The sequence below is a fragment of the Mastigoproctus giganteus genome, chromosome 14, assembly GCF_048544385.1.
Source record: "Mastigoproctus giganteus isolate SK-2022 chromosome 14, ASM4854438v1, whole genome shotgun sequence".
In the NCBI taxonomy this organism is placed as follows: domain Eukaryota; kingdom Metazoa; phylum Arthropoda; class Arachnida; order Uropygi; family Thelyphonidae; genus Mastigoproctus; species Mastigoproctus giganteus.
The window spans coordinates 84302985-84330306 of NC_143588.1; the positions used below are offsets into that span (position 1 = coordinate 84302985).

The 27322-nt window shown below is 36.2% G+C and overlaps 1 protein-coding gene across 2 annotated transcripts in view; it reads right to left on the reverse strand.

Annotated features, from left to right (window-relative positions):
• LOC150075307 (uncharacterized) overlaps positions 1 to 27322 on the reverse strand; it is a 236645-nt gene that overhangs the window by 119304 nt on the left and 90019 nt on the right. For both annotated transcript variants that reach the window (XM_090389154.1, XM_090389155.1), the window contains 2 exons: positions 20882 to 20958; positions 9689 to 9787 (listed from right to left, as the gene is read on the reverse strand). In XM_090389154.1, the coding sequence (XP_090245280.1) occupies positions 9689 to 9787; positions 20882 to 20958 (176 nt within the window). The remainder of the gene's footprint in view (positions 1 to 9688; positions 9788 to 20881; positions 20959 to 27322) is intronic.

A 27322-nucleotide genomic window follows, 5' to 3' on the forward strand; every position in this document is an offset into this window, starting at 1 on the left:
GGAATTTTTTTTTTTTGTCTGGTGTAGCATAAGCCTCAGGCTTCCTTGCACCATATGGCTGCTAATAATAATAATAATAATAATAATAATAACAAATGGATGTCAGATGAATTAATGAGGCTCTTGGTAGAGAAGAAAAATGAATGGGATGCATATAAATTATTAGGTGACACAGAAGCCTAGGGCAGATAAACTTGTCTGTAATCAAGTCACAAAGGAGGTTAGGCAGGCGAAGGCAGATTATGAGAAATCTTTGGCAAAGGATGCAAAGAAAAACAGCAGGGAGTTCTTTACTTATGTAAACTCTAGAAGGAAAGGGATGAATCAGATTGGTCCACTTAACATATATGGGTTGACTATTGATGATCATGCTCAGGTAGCTGATAAACTGAATAAGTATTTTGCATCTACATTCACACATGAAGAATTATTCAATGAGGGGAGTGCCAAAAGTTTATCAGACGCTAACAGGGAGCTAAGTGATTTTGTAATAACTGAGAGCAAAGTGGAGGAGAAATTGTTGAAGTTAAACATAAGGAAGGCACATGGTGTGGACGAGATCTATCCAGTTATATTAAAGGAGGTAGCAAAGGAAGTAAGCAAACCCTTAGCCATAATTATGAGAGCTTCCCTGGACTCAGGGGAGGTCCCCATGGACTGGAGGTGTGCAAATGTATCACCAATTCACAAAGGAGGTTCAAAAGGTGACACAAGCAACTACAGACCTGTTAGTTTAACTTGTGTTCCGAGGAAAAGAATGGAATCACAGGTTAAAGAAGCATTGCAGGATCATCTAGACAAGACTACAGTAATAGTTAAGACACAGCATGGGTTTGTTAAAGGGAGGTCTTGTCTAACCAATTTGATTGGATACTATGATGTGGTCAAAAAGGAACTGAACGCCAAAAATAATTTTGATATCATATACTTGGATTTCAGGAAAGCTTTTGATACTGTTGCACATGGAAGACTGCTGTACAAATTGGAGAGGTACGGCATTAAGGGTAAGTTGCTACAATGGATAAAGGGGCTGTTGAGTGGGAGACGACAGAGAATGGTAATCAATGGACACTGCTCTTCCTGGACAAACGTTATTAGTGGAGTTCCCCAGGGTTTGGTGTTGGGCCCATTGTTGTTTTGTATATTTATTGATGAAGGTATATCAGGTTTAATGTCCAAGTTTGCAGATGATACAAAGGTTAGCAGGACTGTTAACTACAGTAAAGACAGTATGCCACTCCAAGTGGATCTAGATAAGTTGGGCAAATTGGCTGAGAAGTGACAACTGAAGTTTAACATTGACAAATGCAAAATACTGGATATGGGTAGCAATAACGAAGAGAAATGTACCAACTGTGCGGTACTACACTCGGGGAAGTGGGAAGTGAAAAAGACCTGTGGGTAATTGTGCAGTCAAATATGAAGTTCGCTGACCAGTGCAGATGGGCTGTCAGGGCAGGTTATGGAGTGTTGTCAATGACATGTAGGAATTTTGCTAGCAGGGAAAAGGAGGTGATTATCCCATTACACAAGGCATTGGTCAGGCCAAACCTAGAGCACTGTGTACAGGTCTGGAGGCTTCATTTTAGGAAAGATGTAGAGTTGCTCGAACGAGTAAAAAGAAGGACAACAAGATTGGTGAGGATAATAAAGGGGTGCTCTTACCAAGAAAGGCTTAAGTTCTGCAAACTGCAATTTTTTTTTTTTGGTAGTTGTTGGCGCATCGGCTTCTGTGGCCATAATGCACCTCCCAAGGTTTTTGCAGTACAGTAATTAGCATTAGCATTAGTAGAGGCATAATACCCCGACTTACGCGAACTCGGAGTTACGCGGTTCTTGATTTTTTCGTTTGGCAATGCTGCCGCCCACTATCTTCAAGGTCGTTTTTCATATGTTATCGATATACGGTGAGACAGCGGAGAATGAGAGCGAAAGATGAACAAAATTCAACTTTGCTGCTTTTATGTTTTTTATATCAGTGAAGGGGAAACACATTTCACCATAATAACATAAAAACCAACACAATTCCAGCTATCGGTATAATCGCAAATGCAATTAGATCGAGTTTACTACCAGTTTATAACAGATTTCACTAGCAGAAACGCAACTGGATTTTTATTGTTTTATGGTAGTAACCCCTAGAAATGTGAGGTGTTAATAGTGTATCTCTGCCTTTATGGTGTTGTTTATTCAGTTGCTACATGCGCGCAGCTTTGTTTATGCGTATCAAGCGTGCCTCCTCGTTTTGTAATTGTGCTTTATTCCCTAAAAATGAGTAAAATACTTAATTAAAAGGTGTGAAAAGGAAGCGTCCTGGTGAAGACACTGCAGATTCAGAGAGAAAAAGAAAAGCAATTATCGATAAACAGAGGCGGACTGGATCAAAAATTCTTACCCGGAAAAATTTATAGTGGACTCATACTATGGTTTATGGCCAAAATCACACTGGCCCACCGGGGTTTCCCCGGTAAGGCTTATGGCCAGTCCGCCTCTGTCGATAGAGAAAAAATATTAAATTGTGAAACGCTTTGAGCGAAATGAAAGACCATGTGATATTGCACGTGCTACAGGCCTAAACGAAGCAACGGCGAAAAGCACATGACAATTGCAAACTTGACAGGTTGAAAATTGAAAAGGGCTCAATTGTAAAGGGCTTAAAAATTTTAGAAAACATAGACTCCAACGAAGAACGCGTTATAGCTACAAAGCAAGGAATAAAAAAATTATTAGCTTGCTACGAAGAAATTCTGCGTGAAAAAAAGAATGCGCTGTGTCGTCAGACGAATTTGTTAGATTTTATGAAGCCATCGACATCGAAATAACTTTTTAACGTAAGTCATTTGTTTTTAATACATATTTTGTATTAATATGTATAAAGAACTGCAATTTTATTAATATTTTTCTTCTAAACTAGTGTTTTTGTTAGTCCTTGGTCCCAATTAAGCAAAATTTATATGTATTTATATGCAAAGTTGTACCCCGACTTACGCGATTTTCGTCGGACCCACCTATCGCGTAACTTCGGGGTATTACTGTACTTTGATCCAAGCCCAAGGCGGGATTCGAACCCGCGACCTTTGGGTTGTTAGGTAGGCACTTTACCCACCCAGCTAGCCCAGTCAGCGCAAATTGCAGTGCCTGGAGAGTAAGCACCTGTGAGGTGATCTGATTGAGGTGTATAAAGGCCTTGACTGAGTTTAGCAAGATGAATGCTGATGAGATTTGTGTAATTTGTGCAAGGTCATTAGTAATTGCAAAAACCTCAGCATCTCAACCAGCTTGGTCGGTGCGACTAGAAAACGTAAGCCAGCTGGAGTTGTGAACATTAAAATCACCAAGGAAAATTGCATCACTGTTAGGAAAGTTGGACTGGAGAAAGTCAAGTTGCAAAGAGATGAAGTAGTAGTAGTAGTGGCTTGTGATGCAAGAAAGCAAGCATATGAGCTTATGCAGCATCAGCCAAAAAAAAAAAAAAAAAAAAAACACGAATAAAATTTAAAAAATATATATAAAAAAAAAAAAAAAAATTACAAAACAATCCCCTCTAAATATTTGTCCAGTTCCTCCTTAAATTTATTTAACCTATCAACTTCCACAACGACAGATGGAAGTTTGTTCCAGCAATTAACCGCCCGCTGGCTAAAGGCAAATTTCCGCACATCGATTCTACATCTGTCCTTCCTCAATTTTAATTTATGCCCCCTTCGGTTTGTAATCTGAACAAGTGGAAGAATCCCATCAGAATTCATCATGCTCAACCCATTCAAGGCCTTATACATCTCAATCAGATCACCGTGCAGGTGCCCAGTCTCCAGCCACTGCAATTTGCAGAACTTAATCATCTCTTGGGAAGAGGATCCCTTCATTCCCCTCACCAGTCTTGTTGCCCTTATCTGTACACGCTCAAGCAAATCTACATCCTTCCTAAAATGAGGCCGCCAAACCTGCATGCAGTACTCAAGGTGTGGCCCGACCATTGCCTTATACAGAGGGATAATCACCTCCTTTTCCCTGCTAGCAAAATTCCTATATATCATTGACAAAACCCCATGACCTGCCCCAGCAGCCTGTCTGCATTGCTCAGAAAACTTCATATCTGCCTGCACAATTACTCCCAGGTCTTTTTCATTTTCTACCATCTTAATTGTAGTACCACACAGTTGGTACATTTCTCTGGAGTTACTTCTACCCATATGCAGTACTTTGCATTTGTCAAGGTTAAACTTCAGTTGCCACTTCTTAGCCCATCTGCCCAAATTATCTAGATCCTGTTGCAGTAGCACACTGCCATTACTGTCATTAACAACCCTGCCAACCTTTGTATCATCTGCAAACTTCGACATTAAGCCTGGTATACCTTCATCAATATCACTGATAAATATACAAAGCAACAGTGTACCCAACACCAAACCCTGTGGGACTCCACTAATAACATTAGTCCACAAAGAGCAGCACCCATTGATTACCACCCTCTGTCTTCTCCCACTTAACCATCCTTTTATCCATTGTAGCAACTTACCCTTAATACAATTCTGCTCCAATTTGTACAATAGTTTTTCATGCGCAACAGTGTGAAAAGCTTTCCTGAGATCTAAATATATGATATCAAAAATTATTTTTTGCATCCAGTTCCTTTGTAACCACATCATAGTATCCAATCAAATTTTTCAGACAAGACTTTCCCTTAATAAACCCATGCTGTGTCTGACTTATTGCTGCAGTCTTATCTACATGATCCTGAAATGCATCTTTAACCAGTGACTCCATTATTTTACCTGGAACAGAAGTTAAACTAACTGGTCTGTAATTACTCGTGTCACCTTCGATCCCCCGTTGTGAATTGGGGATACATTTGCACACCTTCAGTGCCTGGGGACCTCCCCTGAGTCCAAGGATGCTCTCATAATTATGGCTAAGGGTTTGCTTAGTTCCTTTGCTGCCTCCTTTAATATAACTGGATAGATCTCATCCACCCCAGGTGCTTTTCTTATGTTTAACTTCAACAATTTCTCCTCCACTTTGCTGTCAGTTATTACAAAATCATTTAGCACACTGCAACAATTTGATAACCTTCTGGCATTTTCTTTCTTTAATAACTCCTCATGTGCGAATACAGATGCAAAATACTCATTCAGTTTGTTTGCTTTCTGAGCAGTATCATCAACAGTCAAACCACCATCATCAAATGGACCAATCTGATTCATCCTCTTCCTTCTAGAATTTATATAAGTAAAGAATTCCTTGCTGTTTTTCTTAGCATCCTTTGCCAAAGATTTCTCATAATCTGCCTTCGCCTACCTAATCTCCTTTGTGACTTGATTACAGACTAGCTTATATTTGCCTTAGGCTTCTGTGTCATCTGATAATTCATATGCATCCCATGAGTCTCATTAGTTCATTTGACAACCATTTAGGCCTAAACCTTGAAGAATATTTCTTAATAGTATGAAACGTCTAGTAGCTTCCACGATTAATTCCTTGAATGTTTCCCACTTAGAATTTGCTGTTGGTAACATCATCAATCTTCTTGAGTGGTCAAAATGCTTTCAGATCACTCAAGTCAGAAGTTTGTTGTAGAGTTCTACACATGCATTTAGTATTAGCACCTTTACTGAAACAAAACCCTTTCCTTTACCTCTGATGGTAATTATATCTTTAAGTAAATCTCACATCAGTACACTGTGATCACTGCCAACTAGTGGTTCCTTTATCTGCAAATTCTTAATACATGAATGATCACTGCTGATAACCAGATCAACCCTCTCTGGTTGCCTCTCGAACATGCTGCTGCAGAAAACAATCATCTAATAAATCCACAAAAGTCTTACTAGTGTGTGAGTGACCAACCCACAAGTTCCAGTCAATATCTGGAAGTTAAAATCCCCGATTATAAGACATTCTGATTTACTAGCCCACTATTTCTCTGTACAATTGTTCGTTGTACTCATTCGAGTCGTTAGACCTATAACACACTACTACTATTATTTCTGCTTTCCCAGTGCTTATGTCACACCACACTGACTCAACATTGCACTGTCTATCTATATCAACTGGATGCACTTCTTTGATTTTATGTTTTTCTTAATTAACAGCATAACCCCTCCTCCCTTCCTATCCTGTCTATCCTTTCTTACACATTGTACTCCCCAAATTCCAATTCTGCATTCCTAATATCTGTGTGACATCATATCTCTGATATCCCAACAATATTTGTCTTTGATGTCTTGACCAACACTTCAAATTTATTTTCTATACTTCTAGCATTTATATACATGCACCTATTCTTATTCTTAGTTACCCTAATTTGTTTCATAAATAGGTTAAGCAAGATAGGGCAGATTACGAGAAGTCTCTGGCAAAGAATGTAAAGAAAAATAGCAGACTTCTAGACTTATATTAACAGAAGGAGGATGTTGAATCACATTAGTCCACTTGATATCAATGGGTTAATTGTTGATGACTTTGCTCAGGTTTCTGACAAATTCTTTAGGTGAGGGGATGCCAGAAGTTTATCAAACTTCAATGGGGGACCTATATGACTTTGTGATAACTGCAAGGAAAGTGGAAGAGATATCATTCAAGATGAATATAAAAATGACACCTGGTGTGGATTTGATTTATCCAATCATATTAATGGAGGCAGCATAGAAGGTAAGCAAACCTTTAGCCATAATTATGAGAGCATCCTGGGATTCAGGGGAGGTTCCTATGCACTGGAGATGTGTAAAATTTCCCCTATCATAAAGGGGGATCGAAAGGTAACAAGTAATTACGCACTCTCTTCCTATCAAAAATAACAGCCACTCTTTAAATAACTAATGCAGGACCATCGTGACAGGAACACAATTATACTGCAGTCACAGCATAGATTTGTTAAGGTGCAGTTTTGTCTAACCAATCTAAACGTTGCTACTATGATGCAGTGACCAACAAAGTGGATGCAAAACATAATTCTGATACCATTTACTTGGATTTCAGGAAGGCTTTTGATACTGTAGCACCTAAAATACTGATGTATAAACTGGAGCAATGTGGAGTTAAGTGCGAGTTACTGATATTAATAAATGGTTGGTTAAGTGGAAGACAACAACAGTGGTTATCAATTTACATTGCTCTTCATGGACTAATGTTATTAGTGGAGTCCCCCAGGGTTCAGTGCTGGGCCCACTGTTGTTTTCAATTTTTATTAATGATACTGATGAAGGTATATCAAGCTTAATGTCCAAGTTTGTAGATGATACAAAGGTTTGCAGTGTAGTTAACAGCAGTAATCAGAGTGAACTACTTCAAAAATATCTAAGAAAATCAGGTTGATGGGCTGAGAAATGGCAGTTGAAGTTTAACATTGATAAATGCAAAGTACTGCATATGGATAGCAGTAACCCCAGAGTAACATACCAACTGCATGATAGTACTACACTCAGGGTAGTGGAAAATGAAAGAGATGTGAGGGTAATTATCCAGTCAGATATGAAGTTCTCTGAGCAATGCAGACATGCTGCCAGCACAGCTCATGGGGTTTTTTCAATGACATACAGAATCTTTGATAGCAGAGATAAGGTGATTATTTATTCCTTTGTGCCACGGTTAGGCCACATCTTGAGTATTATATACAAGTCTGTATTCCTCGCTTTAGAAACAATGTGGATTTGCTGGAATGGGTGCAGAGAAGGGCAACGAGATTAGTGAAGGGAACAAAAGGGTGTGCTTACCTAGAAAGGCTTCAGTTCTGCAAATTGCAGTGTCTAGAGCTTGGGCACCTGCAGGGTGATCTGATGAGGTGTTTAAGGCCTTGAATGGATTGAGTAAGCTGAATGTGAATGGTATGCTTCCTCTTGCTGAGACTATATCCATGAGGGGGCATAAATTTAGGTTTATGAAGGATGGTTGCAGGATAAATGTGCGGAAGTTTGTCTTCAGCCGACGAGTGGTTGATTGTGTTAAAAGGCTTCCATCTGTTGTTATGGAAGTGGATGGTTTGAATAAATTCAAGGAAGAAAGAAATTGTTGGTTTTTTTTTTTTTTTTGGCTGATGCTTTCTTGCATCGTGCTTTCATGCTTTCTTTCTATAAGCATGCTTTCTTGCATTATTTGCCAGTACTGCTACTACTAATACTAAATAAAGGCCTCTTGCAATATTATCATACTTGATGACTTATAATCAGCAATTTTCTGTCCCATAACACCCCTCTAGTTTTCAATCAATTTTAAATCAGAACTATTTCCTGACCATGATAAGGACTGGATATTTCAGTATTGGACGAACTTCTTTACCTTAAAAAAAAAAAAACAATAAAAAAACAAAAAAAAAAAAAAAAAACAATAAAAAAAACAAAAAAAAAAAACACCAGTTATTGGAAACAAGTTAAAATTAGCATGCTAGAAATTGTATTAATGATTACATAATGTTGTACTAACCTTATTCGCAATGTGAAAAGTCACGTTGGAAAACAATTTTCTGTTCCTTGAAAGAGGCTTCTGATGATGGGCAAAAGAGCCTCATTTAAAATGGGTAGTAGTCAACATTAACATACCATTTACAAAATGAATTCTGTCCAATCCTTTGCTCATTATGCATCCCCCAGACCACCTGGCCCAGTGGAAACTTGACTGTTGATTGACTACAGTCAGGGTGATAAGCTTCATTAGATCTACAATAATGAACAGTAGAAGCATTTACCACCCAATCCGTGGAAGTTAAGTTTTGATTAATCAGGAAATAATACAGATTCCTCAACTGTCCGATTAGCATGTTCTTTAGCCAAGGTTAGTCATATTTTCCTCATGGATTTTGTTAATAAATCTTCTTGAGTGGTCAATATGCTTTCAGATCACTCATCTCAAGTCAGAAGTTTGTTGTAGAGTTCTATCACATGCATTTAGTATTAGCAGTAGCAAATGATGCAAAAAAAAAAAAAAAAAAAAAAAAAGCTTACAACAGCATCAGCCCAAAAAAAGAGAGAAAGAAAAAAAAAAAAAAATTCCCAGATTACCTGTTCATCTTCTCCAATGTTCTGCCTTAATTTATTCAAACTACCCACTTCCACAACAACAGATGGAAATTTCCACTGGAAACTTCTATTTGTTGTTGTGGAAGTGGGTGATAATACTCCACTAGCTGGTGATAAGCTCATTTGCCAGTACCCCAATACTGGCAAATGAGGTTATCCTTCCATAAGGATTTTAGGTCTGAGGAACCTGCACAACAATCATGGAAGCATAGCCACTTCAAAACTCTCTAAACTCTACTTCAAAAGAAGTAGTACTTTTCAATTTCATTTAGGTTCCAGATTTTCTTTTGACATCTCTGGTCTTATATTTCTTTTACAGCCATATGTTGGCCAGAAAAGCCCTCACTATCAAGAGAAATAATTACACTTTTCTTCCATGGAGTTAATGCATGTGCATGTATGCCATATCACTGATGAATAGGAAATGAACAGAGGTAGTAGCATGTGAATGCTTTTATAAATATTACAGAATGATTATTCAATATCAAACTAATTTTACAGGATGATGTAACAGTGCCTTGAGATGACAATTTTATCTACAGAGGGAGTTATAAAGGAAATAGTTAACTTTAAGAGGGTGGTGTAATTTATATGGCCACCACTGTATGGTTAAAATTTTCCTTCAGAAATAGTGAACTGCAAAGAAAAGTGCTACTAATTTTAAATGGTATACTAACCCTAACTTCTGCTGTTCTGAGTTGTCCTGTTAAGTCACATTTTGTACCATTCACATAATACTGTACATGATATCGTTTTAACTGATTTTTTGTCGCTTCCTATAGAGAGACAAAAGCAAACAGATGGTTATTATTATAAAAGCTTTATCATCTGTAACAATAATACTTGTAACTGTTTCTATAAAGAACTGTAAATCTAAACATTGTATAAACAAGTGTATTGTTAATGAAAATTATCCACAATAATTCTTATTGTGGAAAATTTTCATTAACAACCATAGCAATAATTCACTCTTGCAGTCAGATCACTCTCTAAAATTTCAGAGAGTTTTCCCCTTTCTACACTTGACTCATACTTTCTTGAGATCTGCCAGAAATAAAACTCTTCCTAATGCTAATCATGGAAAATATTAACAATTAGTTAATTTATTCTTGGAATAAATAAATTACATCTAAAATCCCCAACTTAAAAAAAAATAATAAAAAATCTCCTGTTTTTCTGCTGAACAATTATTTACCTTATATTCATTAATTTCTCCTATAATTAAACAGAGTTCTGTTATCTGGTGTGGGACCCAAAGAAACCTCAAAAATCCATGCTTCTTTTAAACAGAGTGATCAGATTAATTAGCCACCTTTTTACACTCTACTTTTAAATGGATGCTGTTTTTGCAGATGTTGAATGACTGCCCTTATAAAGTAACAAATAATCTGCTCTGTTTGCAGTAAAATAAAGTATGATGTTCTATGTGGTAACAAGACTGCCATCTTTTTTTGTCATAACACTCTTTTTTAATATTTATTAACAATATTGATGTAGGCACATTATGTTTAATGTCCAAGTTTCCTGATGATACAAAGGTGGCAAGTGGTTAATGAGAGTTATCCGGATAATGCTATTCCATCAAGACCTGGATAACTTAAGTAGATGGGCTTAAAGATGGTAGTGAAGTTTAACATTTATGAAGGCAATGTATTAAATTTTGGTAGCAATAATCTAAGAATAGTACCAATTTGGGTAGTACCTATATCTCAAATTTGTTCTTCACATCTCCTAAAGCAGTGTCACACAAACAAACAAAATATCATTTTGTTTTCAATAATAAAAATTACGATTGGCAAACAAAGGTTTTTTCTAAGTCATTTTAAAAATTTGCTCTCCCATGTTTCAAAGTATGCATCTTTGAAAAATAAGATTAAATATCTATCTGCCTGTCTGTCTTTATGCAATCCACTTGATACATAATCACTTATAATTATGTATCAAATTCAAAATGAAAGTTAATTTCTCTCATTTTGGTAACGTGCAATTCTTACAAAACCACATTAGTAGCAATACTGTATACATCTGTATGCAGAAGAGCAGTTGTTGGGTTACTGTTGCATGAACTCATTCATCTTGGTTTGTTCGAGACAAAGCCATCAAGACATACTCCTTATCTGAACATGTATTTACGAGGGAGTGATCATTTAATTCGCAGACTGGTGCATGATTTTATGTTTACTGTGCGAACTTTCCATTACTGCCGCTCTCCCTGATCGCTACTGAGCAGACTCTGTGCATATGCCAGTACTTGTTGAGCTAGTGTTGTGTCAAGAGAGTTTTTTTTAGCAGTGTGTCACTGACGATCGTTTAGAAGCAAGTATCATGTCAGACATACAGATTGAACAGAGATATGTGAATTGTTATTGTGTCAGGCAGGGCTTAAATTCATTGGAAACAGTTGAAGAGAAGAACGAAGCATATGGCAATGAGTGCCTTGGTAGGACAGCCATATTCTGGTGTGACCGAACTCTCTTGTGTGAAGTGGTTTCTCCATTAAGAAAATGCCAGGCTCTATATGGCTAATATTGTGCAAACAGTGATTACTGCCATAGGTGGCAGAGGATCTGCCACATCCTCCTTATTCATCGTACTTAGACCAGTGTGATTTCTTCCTGTTTCCACATCTGAGGAAAGCTCTGAAAGGCAAGCATTTCACGTCTGACACAACAATGCTCACAGAGCCACGATGGAAGCACTTTGCAGTCTTTCAAAAAAATGGCTTGTGATAACCACAGAATATTCAGCTGATCACAATTAAGATAAGATCTTAAAATCAGTCCGCAAATTAAATGACCACCCCTCGTATAAGTGAATACTTTGGTTTAAAATAGTATGTGAATGTCAAAGCCAAATTTCAAGAAAAAATTCCAATTCACTATTACCAATTTTTTTTTTTATAATTACTTATCATTATAGTTATGATTACTTGATTACATAATCAGACATGAAAAATTTTAATTACTGATATTTGCAACTCAAATATCAGTAATTAAAATTTTGATATCACCTTGTATATTTGTTTCCAGAAATGCAAGCTTGTACCTTTTTTGTTATGTAACTTGGCTGTGATTATGTAACTCAAAGTGATCACAAAATGGTAAGATGTACACTTGATATAGATGTACGAAAGAAAAGGAAAAAACTGACTCAAGTAAATAATTCAAAGGTCTTTGAGATAACAGAAGAGGAGAAAAAGCAGTATGTACTGGAACTTAAGAACAAGTTTGAGCTTCTGCAGACTGCTCAGGACCAAGATATCGACGAGGAATATTACAACTTTCTGAAAGTGATAAAGCCCAAGAAACCTATAGGGAAAAAGAAATCCAAAGAAGAAAAAATTAGTCAAGAAACACTTTTATTATGAACCAAAGGCGACAAATGAAGGGCAAGATAAACACTGACAGGGAGAAAATTGAGTATACTGAGTTATGCAAAGCCATTAGAAAGAGACTCAGAGAGGACATAAGAAGATTTAACACAAGAAAAGTTGAACAAGCATTAAGGGAAAACAAAGGACTTAAATCAGCAGCCATGAGCAGTAATACAGAAAGATAAATGATACTGAAAAATAGCGATGGTGTACTTATAAATAGCAGAAGACTACTATAGAGAATTATACAAGGAGTGAGGGAATGATGTCAGCAGTGGGGAAGATGGATCGCAAATTAGCAACATATACGACATACCCGATATTCTTCCTGATGAGGTAGAACATGCATTGAAGAAAATGAAGAATCAGAAAGCCCCGGGGGAAGATGAAATTACTAGAGTTGTTAAAATTGGGAGGAAGAGACATAACACAAAAACTGGCAAGGCTCTTCACAAAGTTCATTAGAAAAGGTGTGACACCTAAGTAGTGGAATAATGCAATCATAGTTTTGCTGCATAAGAAAGGAGATAAATCAGAAATTGGAAATTATAAACCAATCAGTATGTTATCCCGCATCTACAAGTTGTTCACAAGGGTCGTTACTAACATATTAGAAAGAATACTTGATGAGAATCAACCGAAAGAGCAAGCTAGCTTTAGGACAGGATTCTCAACTATGGATCACCATCACATGACATCACAGCTAATGGAGAAAGCAAATGAATATAAAACATCATTATGCCTGGCATTTGTGGATTATGAAAAGGCATTTGACTCCATACAGCATAAGGCAATGTTTCGGGCACCGGAAAGACCCCATATATTATGATTTTGAAGAAAATATATAAAAGTGCTACCTCCTTTATTAGATTAGACAAAGACAGTAGGAAATTTAAAATTGAGAAAAAGAGTTGACAAGGAGACACAATATCTCCGAAGCTGTTTACTGCTACCTTTGAGGAAGCTTTCAGAAGATTAGACTGGTCGCAGAAAGGAGTCAATGTGAATGGAGAGTACCAAAACCATCTACGATTTGCAGATGACATTGTGGTCATAAGCCACGATCCCAAAGAATTAGAGGAAAATCTTAATCAGTTATGCACAGTTAGTAAGGATTTTGGACTAAAGATGAATATGGCTAAAACAAAAGTAATCATGAACAAGTATGCCACAGAAAGGGACATAATGATTGAAGGAGCAGCAATTGAAAAGGTGGAGTCATATACTTATCTGGGACAAGTTATCAGCTGTAATAATGATAAATGGCTGGAAGTCAAGAGAAGAATAAATTTTGGATGGATAGCATTCAGTAAATACAGTCACATACTGAAGAGCAATATCCCAGTTTGTCTGAAACATAAAATAATGAACCAATGTATACTCCCCACCATGACTTATTTTTTTTTTTTTTTTTTTTTTTGGTAGTTGTTGGCGCATCGGCTTCTGTGGCCATATTGCACCTCCCAAGGTTTTTGCAGTACTTTGATCCAAGCCCGAGGCGGGAATCGAACCCGCGACCTTTGGGTTGCCGGGCAGGTACTTTACCCACTCGGCTAGCCCGGTCGGCACCATGACTTATGGAAGTGAAACTTGGGCACTCACCAAAAGAATGGAAGAGAAGCTGAGAACTACACAGCGAAGAATGGAACGAATTATATTGGGAATCAGACTGTTAGATAAGAAGAGAAACACATGCATTAGGCAGCAAACTCAAGTAAAGGACATTCGTATCAAAACTAAAGAACTAAAATGGTCACTACCATTACACATAGCTTGAAGACATGATGACAGATGGACCAAGAAAATAACAGAATGGTATCTAAGAGGAGCTAGAAGAAAACCTGGAAGACAATGGCGGAGATGGATAGATGAAATTCATGAGTTTGTGGGTAGTAAATGGATGGCCATTGCACAAAACAGAAGGAACTGGAAAGTTGCTGGAGAGGCCTTCATCCTGCAGTGAATTGAAAATGGCTGATGATGAACTCAGCTGTGGTTCCCAAAATGAGCAAGAGAGCCAACCTTCTCACAAACACTAATGGACATGTCCAGAGTTTGCAAGCCTGGCCAAAAGGAATATACTTAACTCTGTATTATGTAAATATGACAGTGGACATCATATGTATGTGATGTAATGCAATGGACAATGGGTAAGTGTCAGGATGATAGCAAGTTTCAGGATGTAAACATCAATGAAGGATATATGTATAAGATTATCCCATTTCTATTAGTAATGAAGTGCAATCATTAATTATCAGTTTACAATAATTTATACAGGAAATCCAAGTCTTCCTTTTATTCCCTTTGAACAATAACAATAATAAATAATCAAGGTGAAGGTCTGATACATCAGCCAGATTTTGTATAAAATATATTTTATGTATTTGATTATGCCAAGCATAAGGAGAATGGGAATGTGAGGTCACTGAATCAGAATTTGTTGGGATATTCAATAAGAATATTTTTTAATATCATCAGTGGGAGCTTTGTGAGATTCCACATTCCCATAAGGTAACATATGTATTTGTGAGTTGCGGTCGGTGCCATAGTATATTTCCTAATCAATAATAAACGGTAGGGAAAAGATGCACAAATGTCGGTCAAAATATTTAATATTCAAATATTTGTACATATAAAATATTCTACATTACATACATATGTAGTAACTACTTATGTATCAAAATTAAACTTAAAATTCCATATAAAATCATGAATTTAATTGATCTAAACTGATTTTAATTGATGAATTTAATCATGAAAAATGTGTTGATTCTGGGTTGTACTTTGGCCCTCTTAATGATAATCTAAAAGGGGTTTTAATTTAAAGTCCGCTGCAACATTACTACCCAACAATAAAGTCAACCAATCTTTCGCTGCTTTGAAACCTGGCATGTTTATTTCTTCTTTCAATATGAATCTTCTTTTAGGTATTCGTTTCCAAAAAAGTCCTACTTCATTTATGTTAAAAACTTGTTGAGAAGTATAACACATAATACCCCTCTTCAATAATTTTAACAAGTTCTTTTTTGAAAGTTTCATCCCCTTGATCTGCACTTGCAGCTCTCCCTGGATTTTAAATCGATTCGTCCAGCCCTTACTAGTTTTAAATGGTTCCACATTTTTTTTTTTAGGTGAGCTTGCTAATCTCTTTATACAGTAAACCCCAGCTATTCGCGGTCGCTGATTTAACATAAAATGAAACCTAAAAAAAAATGTGAATTTTAAAGCGCCGTGAACATTTTCTGCCATAAAAAAACATGGGCGTGGCTAAAATTATCTTTCCCGGTCAAAACAGCGATCAGTGGGTGGAGGGAGAGGTGACAAAATCGCGAGCGTGGATGTTTCTCGCTAATCCTTGTTCGGTATGTGTTATGTGCTTGGCACGGAAGGTTTCGTCGTTTGTTTTTAATTTATATGCTTTTAAAATTGAATAAATTTATCAATTTACAAATTTATAAATTGATATGCTTAAAAAATTGATAAATCTACCATTTTGCAGTGTAAATCAGACTTTTTCGAGTGTGTTAACGGAAGAAAGTGACTTTATTTGGACAAGTTCTTTCTAACCCGTACAAAAATATGGCTACGAAGAACAAGGGAAATGTGAATGTGAAATTATCAAAGAAGGTGATGACATTGGCGAATAAAATTGAGTTATTAGACAAAATTTCTAATGGTGAAAATGTCTCTTTTTTTTTTTTTTTTTGATTTGGTAGTTGTTGGCGCATCGGCTTCTGTGGCCATATTGCACCTCCCAAGGTTTTTGCAGTACTTTGATCCAAGCCCGAGGCGGGAATCGAACCAGCGACCTTTGGGTTGCCGGGCAGGTACTTTACCCACTCGGCTAGCACAGTCGGCTGTGAAAATGTCTCCTCAGTGGCAAAACATTATAAAATCAATGAGTCAACGGTATGATCAATCAAGAAATCAGAAGAAAAAATCCGCCACAGTGTCTGTGAAAACGCGCTAATTGCTTCAAAAATTTGCTCTGTAACTCGTGATGTTAAATTATAAAAAATGGAAAAGCTTTAAAACTGTGGATAGAAGACCGAACTCAAAATAAAATTCCGTTAAGTTCACTCATCATTCGTGAAAAGGCAAAACTCCTTTATCAACACTTTAGCGAAACTGGTGATAGCACTGGCAGGATTAGTTTTTTTAACTAGCAAAGGCGCTGGTTTGAAAGATTTGTTTGAAATTTCTAATATTACATTTAATATTAAATTGTTTATTATTTTCATTTCGACGTCATATGCTTGCATTTCACTATGTACTGTCTATGTACATAGTCATATTATGAAGGCACATATAATACATATATAGACAAAATTTTAGACTAGTTTTTCTTATATATTTCATACTTTGGAACGGAACCCCTCTATTACTATGGGAGCCATAACTCAGTATTCGCGGCATTTCTCAGGAATGTAACCCCCGCGAATAGCGGGGGTTTACTGTATATGTATATATATTTAAAAACTGAATTCTGCATTGGATATTATCTTCAATAAAATTAGTTGAAGTCTCTCCAGCCTAGCCCTAGTTGCTTGCAGTGGAACAGCTGTCTTTCCCGCTGCTAAAATTAATTCTTTATTTTTCATAATTGTTCTTACAGTTAAACCTGCCAGTTTATGTGTGCAATGTTATGGCACACATTTGCTTGTTGTTGACTGGAATCGATTTGCTTCAAAACGTCTAATTTAATTTTCAAATTTAGTCTTTTTCTTACATTTGTAGTCTTTGTACTGTGTCCAGACGTTGTTGCTTTTTCATTCTTATCCGCCATTATTAACTCTTCGAAAATGTAACTGTGTTGGTTGCATTAATTATGATACAATGTTCGAGTAAACTGTCCATTACACACGATGTCTAATACTGTACTGAGTGATGACTAGACTTTGGATAAATGCATATAATGCAAATATTACAAGCAATATACTTGATAATTTTTTAAAATGTTGATCTCGGAACTACGTAACAAGTCACTGTACTGCAATTAAATTAGCATGTGTGCAAATTTCACTGAGTGTGGGAAACATTTTAATACTGTTTTGCTATTGACTTTTTCAAGCTATCGACTCCATCATATGAAACGTTTTCGTTAAATATGCCAAAAATGCAATCTGTAGGCTGGTAAAAGAGCGTTATAGTGATTTGTGAGCATTATAGTCAGATACAGGTTTATAATACAAGGACAGCATTATAACGAATCAGCATAAAGCAAACCACGTTATAATGAGGGCCTGCTGTATATGTTTCTCTAAGCAATATATATACATAAACAGCAATACCCCGCATAGCACTGATAATTGGTACCAAAACTTTTCTGCGTTATGTGAAGCCGTGCTGATTGAGGTATAATTATAATGATTTTTTTTTTTTTTTTTGTTTATAGACTGTTATAATTATAACAGTCTATAAACAAATTATAATAAATCTATAAACAATTTGCACTTGATAGCCAATTAAATGGATTTGAAATAAAAAATACTGCAAAAAGTTTATTAATGAAGAGGTAACATCATGAGAGATGAGAAAAAAGCTTTACTGTTTATTTGGGTATTTCAAAAATGAAGTTTGGTGAAGTCATCTCTTCTTTTTCTCGGTATACAAGTCTTTGTAGCATTGAATCCCATCTTATAAAATTTGCCATATCTGGATGCTACATCCAACATTTGGATCTCCATTCATAATTGCCTCGCAGGAAATGTCAATCCCCGAAAAACTTTTCTTCAATTCTTCTGTTGAAAATTCTTTTGGTTTCACTTCGATGTTATCCACTTCAGAATTGTTTTCCTCTTCTTCATATGCAATTTTCTTATCAATTTCAAGGAAAGTTGCATCATCTAAGTTATTTGCATGTGAGTCAAGTGTGATTTTGGCCATAAACGCTAGTATGAGGCCGCTACAAATTTTCCCAGGTAAGAATTTTTGACCCAGTCCACCTCTATCTATCGATATTGCTTTTCTTTTTCTCTCTGAATCTGTAGTGTCTTCACCACGATGCTTCCTTTTCACACCTTTTAAGTATTGTACTCATTTTTAGGGAATAAAGCACAATTACAAAATGAGAAGGCATGCTTGATACACATAAACTAAGCTGTGCGCGTGTAGCAACTGAATAAACAACATCGTAAAGGCAGAGAGACACTATTATTAAGCCCTCACTAGCTCACATTTTACTAAAGCACATTTCTGGGGGTTACTACCATAAAACAATAAAAACAATTTCCAGTTGCGTTCCTGCTAATGGAATCTGTTATAAACAGGTAGTAAACTCGATCTAATTGCATTTGCGATAATACGATAGCTGGAATTGTGTGGGTTTTTATGTTATTATGGTGAAATGTGTTTCCCCCCCCTTCACTGTATAAAAAACAGTAAATACATTTTCAGAATCTTCTCTTCATTCCTATCGTGTTGTGTTCAGTTGGGTGCATTCGGCTGCCATTTCTTGTAAACACAAAAGGCGAATCGTCTATAAGCGAATTCGGTTCGTGTTATACACAAAATCTTCCCCTATTTATAAATCATGTATGATTGAATTTGTGTAGTGTAAACATTAGATAGTATGAATCAGAGCTGAAATACTCAATATGTTCTACGTTGATAATAATATTAGTAAATTAATAAGAGGAGTTTACCTCAATATAGTACGTGGAACACTTCCGTATGATACCCTCCAGAAATTAAAACAGAAAAAACGAAAAAATCGACAACTTACCGGTACATTAAAGTAAAATATAAATAATTAAAGTAAAATATAAATAATTAAATAATCAATTTAACACAATTCAAAATCAATTCAAAACAATTAAATTTCAAATTAACGCAATTAAAAGAATCTAACGAAAATATTCAAAACGATTTTCCTTCCTGAAGCTGATAATGCTTTTCGACCGACTGTCGTGATCACAGGAATGAAAAAAAATTCTTTCGTTTTGAATATCGTTTTGAATATTTTCGTTAGATTCTTTTAATTGCGTTAATTTGAAATTTAATTGTTTTGAATTGATTTTGAATTGTGTTAAATTGATTATTTAATTATTTATATTTTACTTTAATTATTTATATTTTACTTTAATGTACCGGTAAGTTGTCGATTTTTTCGTTTTTTCCGTTTTAATTTCTGGAGGGTATCATACGGAAGTGTTCCACGTACTATATTGAGGTAAACTCCTCTTATTAATTTACTAGTAGTGTAAACATGTACTACATGAGGACTGACTGTAGTTAAAATCATTCCTTCTGGAATTGTGTGAATCCCCACACCATTTTTGAAGAACCCTTGTACTTGGTTAAAATTGGAGGGTAATGCACTATGTCACGAAAGCATATTGTTAGGCAAAAGTTTCATTGAAAAACTTTTGCCTAACAAAAATGATTAAATGCTGAACAATACCAGGAGATTATCACACAATTTACTGCCTTGCTGGAGGAAGAAGAAGAAGAAAGATACTGCTGATCCCAAAAAAATTATGCTACTTGCCACATGGCCAATTTGACTATGAATCTGTTGGAAGAATTTTTTGGTCAGCACATTATTTCCAAAGAATTATGGCCATCTGTTTTGCCTGCTTTTCACATGTCGATTATTTTTTGTGGGAGCATTAAAAAGAAAAAGTGTACAGCAATAATCTAAAATCACTGGTGGAACAAGAACAGTGAAGTCAGTAACCAAAACAAACCTTTGAGACTTTTGCGAGTGACATGCAATAACAATAAACAAGGCAGATGTGTATTTACATGAAAAAAGATTAACATTTCCAACACTTACTGTGATTGACACGTACCTATATAAAAGCATTATTAATAAGTAATTTCAAATTTTTAAATCTGTGTTATATTAACTTCTGAATATAGTACCGCATTTTAAATAAGTAGCCCCCTATAATTCTCACATTTATGTTTGGCTATAATAAGATACTACTTCCTGGTTTGTGTAGACGAGTCACTATAAGTTTTGAGGTTGGTCATAAATGATCAGAGTGGATGGCACGAGATGGATTTGATTGATTTTTTTTTTTTTTTTGATTTGGTAGTTGTTGGCGCATCGGCTTCTGTGGCCATATTGCACCTCCCAAGGTTTTTGCAGTACTTTGATCCAAGCCCGAGGCGGGAATCGAACCCGCGACCTTTGGGTTGCCGGGCAGGTACTTTACCCACTCGGCTAGCCCGGTCGGCCACGAGATGGATGGGGCATGACAGTTTTTTGTGAATAATCAAATCTGCAGACAGTGGGGTCTTGTTGTAATGTGAAAAATGACTAGGACAAGCATTTTATTTTTTAATCACAATTTATTCTGGGAATAAAATAAGGGAAAAATTCATTCCATTCTGAGGATAAATGTATTACTATTATTACTTTTAAATAAGAAACAACAGTAACAGTTGTTACTGTTGACTTCGAATGGAATATCTGATTGAATTTGGAATCTTATCCATAAGATTCCAAAACTTTTCCAGAAAAGAGCAAAATAAAGCTTGTGTAACTTACCCTATTGGATTTATTTTTCCAATCATAATCAGATTCATATAAACCTAAAATAATTACCGGGCCAACAATTTTACCATCTGAAAAAAAGAAAAAAGAAGTATCATCTCAAATGTTCGTATAAACTTGAAATAAGACACTTCACATTTCTTACATATTTACTGCTATTCAAAGAAATGTATTTGAATTAATAGAGAATATATTAGCCATATTTCTTGATGAATTTTATACATACTAACACTCATTTAAAAATATATTACTAAAGCAATTTTTTTACATTTCTCATATTTACAGTATAGAAGTATATTCTGCTATCAAAAAGAAATGCCAGCAGCAATCTTAAAAACTTTGAAATGGTTATATAGTATTCTTTCCTCAATGTGCTATCTTGTAATAAGCATTTAACATCACAATTAAGCATTCTCTGATTCAGTATTGACTAAATGGTAAACTTTGTTAGTTTTTTTTTTTTTTTTTTTTTTTTAGGAGCATTATCAACTAAGGCCATATTGCTCCGGGAATATGCGGTGGTCATTCCCTGACCTTTCCGTATTTGGTGGTGACGGGCTTGAACACCGGTCTAATCAAGAAGCGTGTGCTACGCACTGCTGCTCCTTCCCACCTGGCTAAGGAGGCGCCAAACTTTGTTGGAAGATGTCGTGAATCAATGTATTTATATATAGTTTAGTTATAGCCATGGAAAGTGGTATTTTAGTTCAAATTATTCTGTAGAAGACAAGCAAATTAAAATATGCATAAGCTATGATTATTCTGGTGGATGGCAAGTGTAAAAGTATAATTTATCTCACAATATTAATTAAAATAACTCTTTAAAAGTGTAACCATTAACAAACTAAATATTTCTTAATTTTTTATTATTAATGATAACTGCACACTTATAAGTGTCTCCACATGTTTAGTGCATTCAGACCTTTGTTTTGTAGTTGCTGGATAGTTCTTAGAAGGTTGTAATAGATGACAGATTAAAAATTGTTCCAAAAAGGGAGGGAATTGAGGGGTGGTCCACTTTTATTGTCAATTTCACCAGTTGCATTACTTTTGAAATATACTTTATGATAATCTGCTAATGAGACTACCGGACTAGGATTTATTCGTTTAAATTTTTTTTTTTTTTTTCGCGAAAATGAGTAGTGTAGTATTTATTTTCAATTCCCTAATTAATTTGGCGCATTTGTTCTTTAATTGGCCTTTGTAATTGCTTTAAAAACCACAATCAATGTCTGCTGTTATTGTGTCATATTGATAAGAACATCCGAATTTTGCCACCATTGTTTTAGTACTGATAAAGAAGATAATTGGAGGTTTCTACATAGTTTTGTAGCACTGTAATCAGTATTAGAAAAGGCTTATAAACTACAATTTATGTTAAACCCCTAGCATTGTCACTGTTATGGGCATTTCATCAGGCACCCATATAACTAGTCACTAATTACAATATAAATTATTAAATTGTAATATAATAAATTATGAATACTATAAATTATGAATGATAAAGGTATCATCCATAATTTATAGCAATATATATGTGTTTTAATTACAACTTTATCCCATACTATGCAAAAAACAACATTAATATTAGTAGAGCCTTTTGTATTAGTGATTTGCCGTAAATACAGTATTGTGAAACAAGTAGTATAGTGCATAGTGGTGGAATTGTAGGTGTTCAACTGAAGGCTCTAATCATGTAGGTTGGCATATATTTTTTTGTTTTAGGTAAACTTTTTTGTTACTTTGAATTTGTTTAATTTTTAATTGTGGCAAATAGGTAGTTCAAAAGTTCGACACATGTAACTTGTGTTGATGAATTTGAGTTATTGCTCAAAACATCAAAGGCAGATATTGTTGGGATTTCAGAGACGTGGTGTCACACAGATATAAGGAATGCAGAACTGGAATTTGGGGAGTACAATGTCTACAGAAAGGATAGACAGGATAGGAAGGGAGGAGGGTTTATGCTATTAGTTAAGAAACACATAAAATCCAAGGAAGTGAAGCCAGTTGACATCACTGGACAGTGCAGTGTCGAGTCAGTTTGGTGTGACATAAGCATTGGGAGATCAAAATTGAGAGTAGGAGTGTGCTATAGGCCTAATGACTCTGATGAGTATAATAAGAAACTGTACAGAGAAATAGAGTGGGCCAGTAAATCAGAGTCTTATAATGGGGGATTTTAATTTCCCAAGATATTGACTGGAATTTGGGGGCTGGTCACTCACACACTAGCAAGGCTTTTGTGGATTTATTGGATGATTGTTTTCTACATCAGCATGTTTGGGAGGCAACTAGAAGGAGTAATACTCTTGATTTGATTATCAGTAGTGATTCTTCATGCATTAAGAATCTGCAGATAAATGAACCACTAGGTATCAGTGATCACAGTGTTCTGAAGTGGGAGTTACTCAAAGAGGTAACTACCATTAGGGATAAAGGGAAGGGGTAGTGCTTTCGTAAAGGCGACTACGATGGACTGAGACAGTATTTAAATTCTATACAGTGGGATCAACTGATGATGTTACCAACAGCAAATTCAAAATGGGAAGCGTTCAAAGAACTTATCTTGCAAGCTACTAGGCTTTACATACCAACTAAGAAATATTGTTCAAGGTTTAGGCCTAAATGGATGTCAGATGAACTAATGAGGCATATGGCAGAGAAGAAAAATGCATGGGATACATACAAATTAACACGTGACACAGAAGCCTATGATAGATACAAGTTGATCTGTAACCAAGTTACAAAGGAGGTTAGGCAGGCGAAGGCAGATTACGAGAGATCCTTGGCAAGGGATGCAAAGAAAAACAGCAAAGAGTTCTTTACTTATGTAAACTCTAGAAGGAAGGGGATGAATCAGATTGGTCCACTTGATATCGATGGGTCAAGTTGAAGACCCTGCTCAAGTAGCTAACAAACTAAATGAATATTTTGCATCGACATTCACACATGAGGAGTTATTCAGCGAGGGGAATGCCAGAGGTGTATTCAACTCTAGCAGTAAGCTAGAGAATCATGTAATAACTGAGAGTAAAGTGGAGGAGAAATTGTTGAAGATAAACACAAGAAAGGCACCTGGGGTGGATGGGATCTATCCAGTTATATTAAAGGAGGCAGCAAAGGAAGTAAGCAAACCCTTAGCCATAATTATGAGAGCTTCCTTGGACTCAGGGGAGGTACCCATGGACTGAATTTCTGTTAACGGAAAATTAATGGAGGCACTGGTTAAAGAAGCACTGCAGGATCATCTAGACAAGACCAGTTATAGCTCGGACACAGCGTGGTTTTGTTAAGGGGAAGTCTTGCCTGACCAATTTGATTGGATACTTTGATGCAGTCACAAAAGAACTGGATGCAGGGAATAACTTTGATATTATATACTTGGATCTTAGAAAGGCTTTTGATACTGTTGCACATGGAAGACTGCTGCACAAATTGGAGCAGTGTGGCATTGGAGGCAAATTGCTGCTATGGATAAAGGGGTGGTTGAGGGGGAGAAGACAGAGAGTGGTAATCAATGGACACTGCTCATTGTGGACTAATGTTATTAGTGGAGTCCCTCAGGGTTCAGTATTGGGTCCTTTATTGTTCTCTGTATTTATAAATGATATTGATGATGGTATATCAAGCTTAATGTCCAAGTTTGCAGATGATACGAAGGTTGGCAGGGTTGTCAAGGACACTACTGACACTATGCTGCTGCAACAGGATCTGGAAAGGTTGAGCAGATGGGCTGAGAGGTGGCAAATGAAGTTTAACATTGACAAATGTAAAGTACTACATATGGGAAACAGCAACCCCAGAGCAACACATCAACTCTGTGGTACTACACTGACAGTGGTAGAGAATGGAAGGGACCTGGGGGTGGTTGTGCAGGCAGATATGAAGTTCTCTGAGCAGTGCAGACGGGCTGCAAGAGTAGCTCATGGTGTATTGTCAATGATATATACGAATTTTTCTAGGAATTTCTTAGTTGAGAAATGCATAAAAATCTAAGGCAGTGAATCAAGTTGACATGGGTGACCACCAGTGCAACGTTGGTGTGCAATAAATACTGGGAAACCAAAAATGAGAGTAGGAGTGTGTTATAATGACATTGATGAGTAAAACAAAGAGCTGTACAGAGAAATAAAGTAGGCCAGTAAATCAGAGTTTCTTATAATAGGAGATTTTAACTTTACAAATATTGACTGAAATTTGTGTATTTGTCACACACACACTAGCAAGGCTTCTCTGGATTTACTGCATGACTGTTTTCTACAGCAACAGGTTAGAGAGGCAACCAGAGGGAGTAATAATATTGATCTGATTATCATCATTGATTATTCATGCATTAAGAATCTGCAGATAAAAGAACCACAAGGTGGCAGTGATCACAATGTATTGATGTGGAATTTACTTTAAGATATAACTACCATCAAGGGTAAATGGAAGGGTTTTCGCTTTTGTAAAGGTGATTACAGTGGGACAACTAATGATGCTACCATCAGAAAATTTTAAATGAGAAGCATTCAAGGAATTAATCATACAAGGTTTTTTTTTTTTTTTTTTTTTTGATTTGGTAGTTGTTGGCGCATCGGCTTCTGTGGCCATATTGCACCTCCCAAGGTTTTTGCAGTACTTTGATCCAAGCCTGAGGCGGGAATCGAACCCGCGACCTTTGGGTTGCCGAGCAGGTACTTTACCCACTCGGCTAGCCCGGTCGGTTTCATCATACAAGGTACTATGTTTTCATACCAATTAAGAAATACTTTTCAAGGTTAGGACTAAATGGGTACCAGATGAACTAATGATACTCATGGCAGAGAAGAAAGGTGACATAGACACCTATGGTAGATATAAACTAGTCTATAATCAAGTCACAAATGAGGTTAGGCAAGTGAAGGTAGGTAATGAGAACTCTTTCGCAAAGAAAAACAGCAGTCTTCTTTACTTATGTAAACACTAGAAGGAAGGGGCTAAATCAAATTGATCCACTTGATTGTTGATGATCCTGCTGAAGTAGCTGACAAACTGAATGAGAATTTTGCATCTACATTCACACATGAGGAATCCTTTAGGGAAGTGGAGGCTAGGAGCTTATCAAACTCTAACAGGGAGGTAAATGATTTTGTAATAACTGAGAGTAAAGTGGAAGAGAAATTGTTGAAGTTAAACATAAGAAAGGCACCTGGAGTGGATAGGATCTATCCAATTTTATTAAGGAAGACAGCATCTTCCTTAATAAAATTATGAGAGGATCTATGGATTTAGGGGAGTTCCCCGCAGACCGGAGATGTGTGAATGTATCCCCAATTCACAAAGTGGGAACAAAGGAGTGATATGAGTAATTATAGACCTGTTAGTTTAACTTCTGTTCCAGGGAAAATAATGGAGACACTGGTTAAAGAAGTAATGCAGGATTACATAGACAAGGCTGCAATTACACTTCACACACAGCATGGGTTTGTTAAGGGAAAATCTTTTCTGACCAATTTGATTTGATACTATGATGTGGTCACAAAGGAAATGGATGCAAAAAATAATTTTTATATCATATACTTGGATTTAGTATTAGCCATGTGGTGCAAGGAAGCCTAAGGCTTATGCTGCACCAGCAAAAAAAAAAAAAAAAATAAATAATAATAATAATAAATAAATAAAAGAAAGGGGGGGAAAGGAGTAAAATAATAATAAAAAATAAAATTAATAAATAATAAAAGCAAAGGAAATAGCCAACCCATGTTCTTCCCCTCCTCCCGTAGGTAACTAGCCAGCTGACCTTTGATTTCTCTATGACCCATATAGGTTATTGTTATTTTTGGTGCAAGGGCTGTTCAGGACATATTGGACCAACCTTCCATGTAGGTAACTTATTCCAGAAATTTATAACTTGCTGGTTAAAATAAAACTTCCTGCAATAAAGTCTAAATATCTTCCCCGTAACTTGAATTTATGGCTCCTAGTTCTAGAATTGATAGCTTAAATAAATTCAAGGGAGAACCAGACAAACTACTGAAGAGAATGAATAGGTGAAGTGGGGGGGGGGGTGTATAAGTTTGCTGTCTCGCATCATTTGTCAATGCTAATGTTGCAATTGAGAGACCAACTTCTTTCATATAACTTACTGTATCTGTATAGTTGACTAAAAAATGTTATTTGTGGTCACAGCTGAGGTGGCTATCCATCAGAAGTGATTATCAAAGTAGGATTCCAATAGATAATATAGCCACTGCTGAATAGGCCTGGATGAGGATTGTACCACACTGTTGATTATCACCAATGAAATTAGAGAATCAGTGTACATAATGCATTTTCAGTGGTGGTGTATTTGTTTCAGTCAGCTCATTTGTGTGCAGTTCTTCTAAATGCAGTGAATACACTGCATTCAGGAGAATCTGCTTAGATATAAAAACATCTGGGAAGGCAACTGCAGATCCCACAGACCCATCT